This window comes from Sebastes umbrosus, chromosome 5 (assembly GCF_015220745.1).
Source record: "Sebastes umbrosus isolate fSebUmb1 chromosome 5, fSebUmb1.pri, whole genome shotgun sequence".
Taxonomy (NCBI): Eukaryota; Metazoa; Chordata; class Actinopteri; order Perciformes; family Sebastidae; genus Sebastes; species Sebastes umbrosus.
The window spans coordinates 32,446,627-32,460,026 of record NC_051273.1 but is presented as its reverse complement, the minus strand read 5'-3'; the positions used below and the strand labels follow the sequence as shown (position 1 = coordinate 32,460,026).

The window sequence follows — 13,400 nt, the reverse complement described above, 5'->3', positions numbered from 1 at the left end:
TTAAACAGCAGATATATAAAAGTCGTTGTGGTTGATTCCCATGTTAGTTTGGTGGACTGTATTTAATGAGAAACCTATTTCCTGATTCCTATTTCCATTTCCACTAGGAGAGACTATGAACAAAAGTTTTACCATTATAAATTAATACAGTGCCAGTGGGAACTGAGAGGAAGGCCAAACAAACTTGCTCTCTACGTTGGGCGTCTTGTGAAGAACTCAGTGCGGTTATTCACAAAGCCACTTTTATACATTTCAACTTTTTATTCTTTGCTGCAGATTCATTAAATGGGATAATTTATCTAAAGCCTAGCAGTGGTTCATGTGCCACAATGACAAGAGTACAAAGCTGTTTTTAAGCCCCCGAGGTCCAAGGACAACAGTTTGAAACATTCGTATATACAGACATTAAAATATTACCGAGTTCCACAGGAAGGAAGACATTCAGTTTAACAGTAAGTGTTACGGTGTTTTTCTTTGACATTGAGTTTTTGCAACAAAACAAAAGGAGGGCTGTTAGTTGACATCAACAGGCAGGCAGGGCGTGGTGCTGTTTTCACTTGAATCCAGGTGTGTCTATGAGTCATGAAGCCAGAGCATGAGAATGTTATTGGTGTCAGTCAGTCTCTGTTTTGGGACTTTTGGTGCCATTGGCAATTTGGCATATGAAGAGAGATATTTAATTTTGATGGTGTCGGTGTTATGACTCATAGATTTCCAAAGAAATTCTGTTTTACTTCTCAAAAGTTTTTTCTCAGAGCCACATCAACCATCTGAGGAACTGCAATCAACTGGAAAAGCTGAACGATAAAACTGAAAGGGAGTTGAGTAATCGCCGGTAGATTTTTACACTGTCACATCAATTTCTTGAAGATAGTCCAAGTGCCCCAAAATGATGATCAAATATATGGGAAAAAAGCTGAGAAACAGCAGAGTTGAGGTGTGCCGCTGTGTGTTGTCCAAGGAGGGAGTGGACTGCAGGTTACAGGGGTGGAGTGAATCTATTCAGTGTCCTCAGGCTGAAAACTGGTTTTACAGGAAATTGAAATGAATGAGCAATCACTCACACACAAAGGGAAAACAGACAGACAGAGTAAGCTGCCTCGACACGTAATGTAACATAATGTTTACTGAGAAACTACTATGGCCTTCAGTGACCCTCCCTGCATGTCTGCATGCTGATGATGTCACCCGTGTGGTTTTTCTTCAGAAACATCTAAAATCCCTTAGACATCATAACTCTCTACTGTCTGAAGCATTTATAAGCAGCATATGAACACTTAATAAATGGTTCATAACAGCAGATATAAGCGCATTTATTCACTGAAATATTTGTCAACAATTATAACTTCTGTTAACACAACATACTGTAGCTTTAATCCTATTTAATGATGTGATTACACTCGGTTACATCCTTACAGTTGGTTTTAGATTGATCAACTGTTTAAACAGTTTCAACTGGTTAGATATGCCACATTTTGAGCTTAATAACTCAAGGTCCACTTCCTAGATTTCTTCCAGACCTGTCAGCCACATCTCATGGCCTTCAGTTGAGCTCAGTTATCACAGACGGTGAAGAAGAAGTATTTATGATTACTGGTTAATTATGGTACTGGGAGGGTGGTGATGTAGTACTGGGAGGGTGGTGGGTGGTACTGGGTGGGTGGCTGATATTTTTTTTATCATTTAGCATTTTACGTATGTTTGTGTATTCAAAATTGAACAGAGTTAAAGATGGTACTGTAACAGGTGGAGCAATGGCTGGTTATATCTCGTTAAAGATGGTACTCTAACAGGTGGAGCAATGATTGGTGATGTCTAGTTAAAGAATCAGAATCAGAATCAGAATCTTGTCTATTCCAGGTGTATCAGGTATACACTAGGAATTTGCTTTGCTTTGTTGGTGCAAATAGGCAGCAAAAATAACAATAGAATAGTTCAAAATGTCAGAATAAAGTAAGAATACCAATACAATATAAGATATAAACAAGAAATAAACATAATATAAACAAATATTGCCAGTGTACAACAATCAGGTACCAGAGAGAGAGAGAGACAGAGAGAGAGAGTGTGTTTTCAAAATTGAACAGAGTTAAAGATAGTACTGTAACAAGTGGAGCAATGACTGGTGATATATATTGTTAACTTTGTTGAAAACTGTACTGTCAAATTTAAAAGAGGGATTATGGGGATCCTTCCCTCTCTCCATTAGCAGTCTTGCATTAGTTGAGTCCCACAAGCATCCCATCACCACCTGGACCAGGCCAGAGGAACAATCTGATTGGCATCACTGGAAAGGTCCTCTCTTGTCCTGACAATCTCTCATTGCCCCCCTGCACGACACCAATCTGGCTTCCATTCAGCCCTTTCATTGACCCTGCTGGGACCATGCCCTCCACCACCATCATGGTCTGGGAGCCAGAGAGGTTGCCAGTGTGGACCAGGTTGGCACCGCCGCCCTGGATTCCGCTCCTCTCCACCAGCATCATGTGCGGGCCCTGGGCTTGTCCGCTGGACATCATTGTCCGCCCTTGTACAACCATGCCTTGGGCAGGTCCAGTCTGGTCTTGAACTTCGTCCCGAGGTCATCGAGGAACCGCAGGTCGCTGTCAGATTCCAGGAGGCTGCAGCAGCCCACTGACCCAGCGAGGGAGCCCTGGCCCTCGTAGTCATAAACCAAAAGACCGTCCTTCACGCCAAGGTTCTCGTTATCGCTGAGCACCTTCTGTTGAAAGAGAAAAAGGAAAACCACCAAGGTTATCTTTTTTTGTTGACTGAGCAGTCAAGTTTATTGGCATTCATGATGCAAACTCTGTTTTAATTTAATGAATGTAGAGGTGTCACGAAAAGGTGCATGTTCAGCAACGGCACCGCCTATAAAAGGCCAATGGTCCAAATGAGTCAACAGTTATTCTGCTATTCTGCTGTCTGGAATCAAAAATAACTCAATGCAGCTTTGCATCAGATATTATCTCAATAGCAAGTGGACAGAATGTATGCCAATAAACCTGTCGTCAACACTGAAGGTCGTGTGTTTAAAGGGTAAATATGTTGGTCTTACCGTGTTCTCTCCCTGACCCTCGGTGTGGTAGTTAATGAGGTGTGATTTGGTCACGAAAGGCATTTTAGTAAACCACCCTGGCAGACCACCAGCCCCGCCACATAGGCAGAAGAGCAGCAACAGAAGAAAGACTGTAAAACAACAACAACAAGTTTTAGTCAAACTTAATGACTCCTAAAATGTGGTGTCGGGACTGCAGGGGTCCTTCAGAAAAGAGGGTGCAGGTACAGTTGACCTGGCAGTGCGGTTATGTTTTCTTTTATGAAAGGCAACCATGTCGTTCTTTATGACCAACACTAGTGTAAGTTGCATGTTGTTATTCGCTTCACTTGTCTCACAGTCTGGCCACAGATTTGTCTACTGCTATCTGCTGGACAGACCCATGATCACATCTAAAAGTAAAGGGATCCTAAATTTACCTTCAACAAAACTGTGGCTGTTAGAGACTTTACTATGTTATGGATAAATACTTCATACTTGAAGCCACGTTTTCAGGGGCTCAAAATCTCCAGTCAAGACAATGTAGATGGTTTTAATGTCCCAGGAATTCCCTTTATGTCACACTTCTGTTTTTGTCTCGTGGGGTTACAGCTAAGAACAATACCCTATTAATTAAAAGGCCATATACTGTTCATGGCTTGTGCAACTCTGCAGGCATTATTGGCTTTTATCAGCCGACATATATGTGGCTATTCACACACATATTTTGGGCCTTTTCAACTAAACTCAACCTGCCTGGGAATTGTCTTGAACACACAACCCTTCATCAGAATGAGCATGACATCCTACTTACGTAGTAACAGCAGCAGGCCCAGGAATAGCAGTCCGATGCCTCCAGGTCCTAACGATACTCCTTTGTCGTTCTGACCTTGGGCCCCTCGTTTTCCACACACCACCCCTTCCTCACAGGTGCATACTTGGACCGTCACTTTCTGTGGTTCTGGACAGAACAGTCCCTGCTGGTCCGTTACCATAAACTCCACCTCATATGAACTAGGCCACACGGGCCCTTGGGCCCTCAGGATAGCTGCAGTGTCTGCAAGCAACAGGACAAAATTATGAATAGTGTGGCAAGAACCATTTCTAACTTCTATTTGCATGTTTTTATATCTCTTATATACTATTTACACAACTTTTGAATATTTGGCAGTTTCCTCCTCACCATTTAAATGCTCCACGTGCCATTTGCCCTGAGTGCCCTCTGGTTTGACGGCAAAGTGAAACGGAGGCCCGTTAGGGTAGTAATCATCATCTTTAGCATTCACGATAACACTATCAGCGGTGGTACACATAGCCTGGAAGGTACTGGTCAGGGTGGGGCAGTTGTCATTAAAATCTTCCAACTGGATGGCTACTGTGCCGGTCGCTGTTTTAGAGGGCATGTCTGTGTTGGAAAAAAACAGAAAAAAACAGATCATCATTCAGCTTTTCGTTTGTTTGTATTTCCATTCTTCGCTTCACTCGTCCTGCTGGGGGACAACGGGTGGTTTTTCTTTGTGTGAATTAGACTGCTGGATTGATTGCACAGTCTATATTTCTTTACCAGAAAGAGCCAATGTACTGACGTAGCAGAGGATGTATCCTAATCCTACTGGTATGCAGCTGGGTAAACTCAGAGCTCAGGTTCACACATATTGACTGAACTTTCCTAGGCCATGGAGATAACATATTGGAATCCTTCATTTAGGTGGTGTTCTTCTTTAACGACATTTCCTCTAAAGCCATCCTCTGAGCAAACTTTACATTTCAGCTCCACAATTGGTAAGGCTGTATGATTAGCAAAAAGCTTGATGTTCCATACCGTCCCGCAGCTACATTTCACTAAGAATACTAACTAGTATTACATGTAAAACATCTGAAGCTGGAGTAGAAACATGTTGGAAACGTGTACCTTCTGTAATGCAGAGTACTTTAGCTAAATATGTCCCATTGACCAGGAATGGGGATTCTCTATCAGGCATCTTGTTCAGTCTGATCTCAGCTGTCTTTGGGTCGATGATCAGCCAGTTGTCAGGGTCGGAGTTCTTGGCATACCTAAAGCAGAAACAAGCTGCGTCAGTTATTACCATGGAGTGTTGACAATTAAAGTGGAAGTGAAGCATTCAACCAAGTTAAGCTGCTTTACTAAATAGATTTCCACTATAATGAACAATTGTGTAACAAACATGACAAATGGCAGCATTTAAAAGAAAAGAAGAAGCCTTGTTTCATCTTTCGTGGCAAGAGCGCCGCCATGTAGCAGTACTGTAGTCAGTGACATCAACCGGGTTGGTTGGCTCGGCTGAGTTACACAGATACATCAGTAGAGACAGTAAAAGACAGAGACTGAGGAGACACAGGACAGAAGAAGACAAAAGAGGGGACACTATTGTATTGTTCCTGGATGTAAAGATAAGTTTTATAGTTTTACAATGTTAAAACCAAGGACAAAACAGTCCGTTTCATAAACTGAACCTGAAACGGAGATCAGTAACGTTACTGCAGCGCTGGCTAGTGGCACTGAAAGAGTCCTCCGACAGGCCAGCTGACTGTCTCCCCATCTCCCGTCCTCTCTCCGCAGGAGATGGGGAGACAGAGACAGGTGATCAGAGAGGGGAGAGGACGAAAGATTGAGAGACAGCCAGCTGCAGAGTGCCTTCACTCTCACTAGCCAGCGCTGCAGACAGTAACGTTACTGATCTCCGTTTCAGCGACAGTTTATGAAATGAACTGTTTGGTTTCTACATTGTGAGACTCATCTCATCCAGGAACAATACAATAGTGTCCCCTCTTTTGTTTTCTTCTGTTCCGTGTCTCCTCAGTCTCCGTCTTTTACTGTGTCTACCGTTGTATCTGTGTAACTCAGCCGAGCCAACCAACCTGGTGACGTCACAGACTAGGGTACTGCAACATGGCTGCGCTCTTGCCACGAAAGATGAGACGGGTCTTCTTTTTTCTTTTAAATGCTGATATCTGTCATGTTTGTTATATAATTGTTCATTAGAGTGGAAATCTATTTAGTAAACCAGCTGAACATGATGACCAATTCACTTCCACTTTAAGCTGACATTGAAGTTTTAACTGCAGAGGCTTTCATGTATAGCACTGACCTGACATTCTCAGCTGGTTTCCCAGTGTCTTCATCTGTTGCCTGGTATTGGACAATAACATCCTTAATGGTGTAGCTGCTTCCTTCTGAGATGGGAATAGCTTTGACTTTGGGGTCAAAACTTGGCCCCTCCGGCTGGTTCTTCACATTGATTTTAAGTGGATATGTTTTATATGTGGTCCCACCTAGCCATGTTGTTGTCCCACTTCCCCCACCAGCACCAGTTGGTCCCCCTGGTCCCCCTGCCCCCCCTGCTCCCTCTGCCCCACCTTCCCCACCTGCTCCACCAGCTCCACCTGCTCCACCTGCCCCCCCTCCGAAACCTATACCAGCTCCAGCATTTATCGCAGATCCATCATATGGTGGAGCCATGTTCCTCACAGCTAGTCCTAGGTCAAGGTCCTTCACATCCTCATAGTCCACAGCCTGTGAAATGACACAAGCACAAAGTTTTGCTGTTTGTGTGTATTTGTCAATACAGGCTCAGACAATTCAATAAAATGAGGACTGAAATGCAGACGTGTTTTATATCCATCCATAATGATAAGGCTGTGTGCCATTGATGAGCCATTTTCACTGGTTCTTCACATCATCAACAAAATGTACTGTGTTATTTTTAGATTACAAATGAGCCCAAATGAGACCTCAGAAGGGGGCCTTGGGTTGGTGTCGACCCTTTGACTTGCCATTTTAAGACTGCACCCCTGCAAGTATGTAAAATCCCAGAATGCCCCTGTCTAACACAGGCCTATACAATGCATTTCCACAAAACATACCACTTACCACATTTATCCCACAAAAGACTGGGATACTAACCCATATGATTCATCCAAAGTGAAAGTGCAGTACCTTGTCGAGCATTAGGACGCCCTCGTTGGTCTTGGGGTCTGTATGGATGCTGAAGTACCCAGCCTCGTTGCCTTTGACAATGTCAAACACAGCTTTCCAGTTGTCTGTGTCCTTCAGGTCCAGGTCCTCTGCTTTGATCCTCATCACCTCCACGTTCTGTGTGTTCTCCTCAATGCTGCCCTCATACTGCAAGTACAACCCAGTATGAGATCAAAGTAACAGGGTTCATTTCTGTTCATTTGTTGATTAGCATTTCTTTGACTTTAATTTTTGATCTGTGACATAAGCATGTCAACATTTTCCTTAAAAGAAAACACGGAGACCGTTCAACCCCTCATGGAAACCATTTCTTCTACAGTATCACATGTCAATACTGAAGAGTGTGAGAAAGAAATTTACCTGCTCTTTTTCCAGAGTGGGAAGGTTGTCATTCACATCTCGTACATTAATGGTGACAGTGCTGGTTCCACTCATTCCCCCTGGTTCGCCGTTTAAGTCTTGACCTTTCACTGTCAGAGTGTACTTATCTGCTTTCTGAAATTAGAATGGGAAGAGTTAGAGCAGGGACTCAGAACTTTGCTGTATGTTTCAGTCAAATTCCCAAAATAATCTAATAGGATGGCAAATGATGAAGCTACAGATTGTATAGTACTTTTAAGCACTACAGAAAACATGTGAGGCATGCACATTACAGGTGTAACTCCCTCCAAACCTTTAAACTAACTGTTAATATAAAATAAAGACAGATTCATCAACTGCAGGATTATTTCTCATAAAACGTTTTCAGAAACACATTTCGGCGAACTATTTTCGTAATATATCAGAAAAAGGTTTCCAAACAAGCCGCCGTGTTGGTTCCGATTTAAAAGCTGGGAGCGGCAGCCCACGAGGGAATGGTGTTCGTCCAATCAGGTGGCGAGTGTCTAGTGGCGGCCCATCAAGCGTCCAATGCTGGGAGGCGAAGCGATCCGTTGAGTCCAAAAACACCCCTGTGGACACGTACCATTATACTCCCAAATGAACGCGTACACGGACAGCTGCAGACACCACAGACGCATAGTAGTTCTGTTTATATTGTACACTTGGAGGACGTGTTCCACACATGCGCAGTAGATCACCACAGTACCGCGTGGACTTGTCCGGACTTGTCCGCATGACTATTACGTCACAACATATTGGCGGTACGCAGACGTCCACACAAAGCTTATGTGCACGCCCTCCGATGATGAAATTTACATCACGGGGACCCTAGCGGACCCAGAAAGTATAACTTCATCTTAAAGATAGGGTGAGGAGCCAAGACATCCGGAAGGAGCTCGGAGTAGAGCCGCTGCTCCTTCGCATCAAGAGGAGCCAGCTGAGGTGGTTCAACATCTGATCAGGATCCTCTTGGACGCCTCCCTTTAGAGGTTTTCTGGGTACGTCCAAATGGTAAGAGGCCCCGGGGTAGACCCAGAACAGGAGAGATTATACATCTGGTCTGGCCTGGGAACGCCACGGGGTCCCCCAAGAAGAGCTGGAAAACATTGCTGGGGAAAGGGACGTCTTGAATACCCTGCTAAGCCTGCTGCCTCCGCGATAAGAGGAAGAGGATGGATGGAAATGTTGTCCAATATTAACTATGTATAGGTCACTGTGTTATGTTGGTAGAATTAGCAATAATAAAAGTCATGAGGGTAAGAATGGAAAGAAGTAAATTGACATAAGGCATGGACTCCACCCCGTTGTTACCAACATGTCATTCTTGAATGAATGTGATTGGTGATTGGATTAGCAATTGACATTGATCAGCTGATGGAGTGCAGAATTTCAGTTCTCTGGAATTGGCACTGGCCATTTCGATGCAGTACATACTGTACCTCTCTGTCCAGGGCAGAATCTTTGACGTAGATGGACCCATCATTGCGAATGGTGAACATGTCACCAGGTGGGTTCTGATCAACGATGGAATAGGCGATCTGAGAGTTCACATTCCCTGGTTCATCAGCATCAGTTGCAGTTATTTTCATAACTGAAGTTCCTGTAAAAACAGCATTAAATGAAACAGTCATTAAATTTAATGTCGGTAAATTCTACTGTCTTCAGTCTGGTGTGCTCTGATGATAGCAAACTGAGAGCAATAAATGTTGATGTGGAACAGACAAACTGAGTTCATTAAAGAGGACATATGCTTATTTCCAGGTGCATACTTGTATTTTGGGTTTCTGCTAGAATATGTTTACATGCTTTAATATTCAAAAACGCTTTATTTTACTTCTCCCGAATGGTCTGCAGCTCCTCTTGAATTCCCCTCGGGATCAATAAAGTTACTATCTATCTATCTATCTATCTATCTATCTATCTATCTATTTATCTATCTATTTATTTATCTTTTCACCCTCTATCAGAAACGCTCTGTTTGAGCTCAAATGGCCCAGTCTGCTCTGATTGCTCAGCTGGCCCACTGTTGTGATTGGTCAACGGAACCAAACTCTTCAGACTCTGCTCCAGCTCAGCTCTAACTAGCTTCGAGGGCGTGCCAAACTAGCTGTCATGCGAAAGTGTTACTTGATGACATCACCACGTTACAGAAGAAAAGGCGGGACTTCAAACAAAGCATTTCAGGCAGTTCAGGAGCAGTGTTTCTGTGGGGGAGAGTAGCTCCCTTTGGCCTGGACTTTAGGCTTTGTAACTTTGCAGAACTTTTACACGCACAAAAAATTATGTAACACACTAAAGGAAAGAGGAAAAAGAACAAAAGCATAATAGGCCCTCATTAATGTTGATACTGAATGATGACTTCCACGGTTGAAAACCCAAATGATGTCAAAATGTTTACCAGAGCTGCTAGTTGCTATGTACCTTTGTAATAGCAGTTCAAGCTGTTTATAAAGCTCTTAACACACATTATGAACCTTTACAAGCAGTTTAGTATTAAGCTAGATAAAGATGCACTCCCTGATTTAGTTGTAGCATCTACAACCAACCCCTCTTGGAACTACAGTATATTTTACAGTATGACCTTAAGCAGCTTAGTAGAAAGAGGTAACAAAATATATAATGTTGCAGATACAAAACCACAATCCTTTTGTTTTATTGATATGAGGTCCAGTGGGATTACTTTGCCGTCACATATCAGGATGGGAATTCGTGTGATTTGTCCACAAAAGAGGAAACACTAACCTGCAGCACTGAGCTCCTTCACCTCCCCGGGCTTTATGACTCCAAACACTGGTGCGTTGTCGTTCTTATCGACGACCTTGATTCGTATGTAAATCTTTGTCTCTGCCTCTCTGCCATCAGTGAACTTAGCAACGCCAGACAGCTGAAACAGAAGCATTTCTTAAATGTTGTTGTCTTTATCATCTTGTTTTAGCACGTACACTCGCAAACATAAATAGCCTGTGACGTTAATGCGTAGCAAGTAGCTACCAAATATCTCAATATGTGACACGAAAAGCACCAATTACTGCAGCTTATGAAGGGAAAAGTGACATCCCAGTCAAAAAAGTACAATAAATAGAACAGAAACTGTCATGTGCCACTCACATTGTACGTATCGATTTCCTCCCTGTCGAGTATTTTGGTCACCATAATTAATCCAGTTTTACGGTCTACTACAAACACGTGGAAGGGATATTGATTTGCACCAATACCTTCCAGAGAGTAGTCAATATTTGAGTCAGGTTCAAAATCTAACCGAATCTGAAACACAAAGCAGAAGAAGAAAAAAAGCTTCAAGACATTTGCACCAGAAAAGCACATGAGCCCTGCAGGTCCATGCATGTCTGTGGTCAGATAATCCCATCTTTGTCTGATTGTTCCACAGTTAGTGGGTATAATTAATCAGTGACTCACCCTGGCAACAGACTCCTGTTTAGTGTAGTCCACATTTTCGAATATTGCCCTTGGAAAGAAACACATTTCTCTTCTTTTTCTTACCAGATTGTCTCCAGACTTAATAATCACCACAACAACAGCCTGCAACACAATAGATGTAATGACTTCACAGTGAACCCTCACTTAACAGATGAATCCATACGTGTATGTAGGTAAAATCAGCTGCATATCACTTAAAGGTACTGTATGTAACTTTTTACACGTATAAATCTTTTTTTCTAGATCTGGGTACAAAAAGGATCAAGCAACAACATGATAACCTAGTCTGGTATCTGAACTGCACCACATAATACTTCTGATTAGTTCTGATTCGTAATCGTAGTTTTTAGTTTTTTATGATTCATCCCTAAACACACTGACCACAGATGGATTTCTGGTTACTAGGCCTTGTTTTATTAAGGCTGATGATTAGAAGTACACTAACCCATGTAATCAAGCTCTCAGATGATGTTGAATGAGAAGTGAAGTGATGTCTTTAACTTGTGAAACTCAACACACCTGTCTGTTGTTATGGCAGCCAGGTATTTGTCAACATAGACAAGATCATTAGCCTGAGATGTAAATGTGTTTCAGAAGAAGAGGAGCAGTGGTGTGGACAGGTGATCGTACTGGAACTACTTGTTTCTGAACGCGGATTCTTTGTCAGTTGTTGAAACTTACAGAGTCCTCTGGCTCCAGGCAGATAACTAGGCTAAAGGTTTATAACAACAGTGAAGTAGAGTCGAGACCTATCTAAACCACATACAGAGTTAACTAAACAAGAGAGTTTCTAAAACACAGTAGGAAACTCCACAGGTAGGTTACTCACCGCACATAGCAGCAACACAAAGACGGGAGGAGGAACCCGAGTCATGACTGGAGAGAAGTCCTGTTATCTGTATCAAGTGAACCGGTAGAGTCCTGGTGGTGCCGGTAAGAGTTCCCGACAGACTGTGAGCTGATGGAGGCGAGGAGGAGGCTTATGAATGAGGAGGAGGAGTGCTCCACCACACACACACACACACACACACACACCCACAGACCCTCAGGATGGAGGGTGTGTGAGTGCGTGTGTGTGTGTGTGTGTGTGTGTGTGTGTGTGTGTGAGAGAGAGAGAAAGAGAGAGAGAGATAGAGAGTAGCCTATATTACTTCTGGGTCATTCCTGTTATGCAGCAACATTTCTGCCCCCATGATTTACATTTCCTTTAACATGTGTCAAATATATATAATAAATATATAACAATATATATAATATAAATATACATAGCAAATGATCTTCAGATAAAAAAAGAATAATGCACATTAGAATATGTTTTCTTATTTTATTTATTATTATTATTATTATTATTATTATTATTATTATTATTATTAGGAAAGAAGAGTTTGAGAGACACGACAAAACTAAAAACAGACACAAAGCAACTACAAAATGACTACAAAGACACAAAAAACAACTACAAAGAGACATAAAACAATTACAAAGACAAAACATTACTACAAAGAGACACAAAGTATCTACAAAGAGACAAAACAACCTCAAAGAGACACAGAACAACCACAAAGAGACACAAAGTAACTACAAAGAGACACAGAGCAACCACAAAGAGACACAAAACAACTTCAAAGAGACACAAAACAACCACAAAGAGACACAAAGTAACTACAAAGCAACTACAAAGAGACACAAAACAACCACAAAGAGAAACAAAACAACTATGGAAGCAAACATCTGTAGAATAATGTGAGAGCGCAGGTCATGTTGATTTTGGTTTGTACACACGTACGTACACAGATACTATGGAAGCAGTCCAAGGAGCGATTTGTATTTGACTCTAATATGTCAACAAAATGAAACAAGAATGTTTAACCTGGCTTTATTCAATGTTCACATTTCATTTAATTAGATAATGCCTCATTTGCACATTTAAACATAACATTTTCAAAAATACAAAAAAATAATCGTCTTAATATCAAAGAATCAACTGGTCAAGTTTTATGGTGATATCTAATTGTTATGGTTATTACCCCGTTTACATGTAGTGTCTCCTCTTAAACTCTTTATGAACTTTTAGTTAGAACTCAGAGCTGTTACATTACTGTGAGGTATTAGAGTAGTAGTAGTAGAAGTGGTAGTAGTAGAGGTATTAGGGGAGGAACCAAAGAAATGTATTGACAATGCAGGTGGCCTTGCATTTTTTGAAAAGTCTCTAAGCTACCTGCTAGTTAAAATCACAATGTGTGATTCATGGGTCAGATAGGCCTATACAAGATAGAGCATGTAAGAGCAGCCTGGGATTAGTAGGAATACTTATTGGAGGCAGATTTTAACAGTATTTTGCCATGTCCGCATCCCCGCAGGGATGACGTATTTCTGTAGCATCGCCCTGGTTCCCTCCACTAACAGCCAATGGGATTGTTCCATTGGGTTTTGGATTATTGCAGAAAGTAAACTCTGTGGCAAACACACGTTTATGATATTTACACGTTTTATTCAGCAAAATAACACTTTATGAATTTTAAAGTGTGAATGCAATCAGCAGAAGTA

General features: G+C 42.0%; 2 protein-coding genes across 2 annotated transcripts in view; both read right to left on the bottom strand.

Annotated features, from left to right (window-relative positions):
- Window positions 1-1,298: 1,298 nt before the first annotated feature.
- Window positions 1,299-11,903, bottom strand: LOC119488305 (desmoglein-2-like). Its single transcript, XM_037769848.1, has 14 exons — window positions 11,683-11,903; window positions 10,833-10,955; window positions 10,524-10,679; window positions 10,158-10,299; window positions 8,855-9,015; window positions 7,395-7,529; window positions 6,996-7,181; window positions 6,503-6,572; window positions 6,148-6,382; window positions 4,950-5,092; window positions 4,221-4,442; window positions 3,852-4,094; window positions 3,059-3,189; window positions 1,299-2,722 (listed from the first exon to the last, which is right to left on the bottom strand). The coding sequence occupies exons 1-14, from the start codon at window positions 11,725-11,727 to the stop codon at window positions 2,516-2,518; spliced, it is 2,199 nt and encodes a 732-aa protein (XP_037625776.1). The 5' UTR covers window positions 11,728-11,903; the 3' UTR covers window positions 1,299-2,515.
- Window positions 1,299-13,400, bottom strand: part of LOC119488524 (desmoglein-2-like) — a 28,359-nt gene continuing 16,257 nt past the window's right edge. Inside the window, exon 15 of the mRNA XM_037770259.1 lies at window positions 1,299-2,251. The gene's annotated coding sequence lies outside the window, so the exon portion shown is untranslated. The remainder of the gene's footprint in view (window positions 2,252-13,400) is intronic.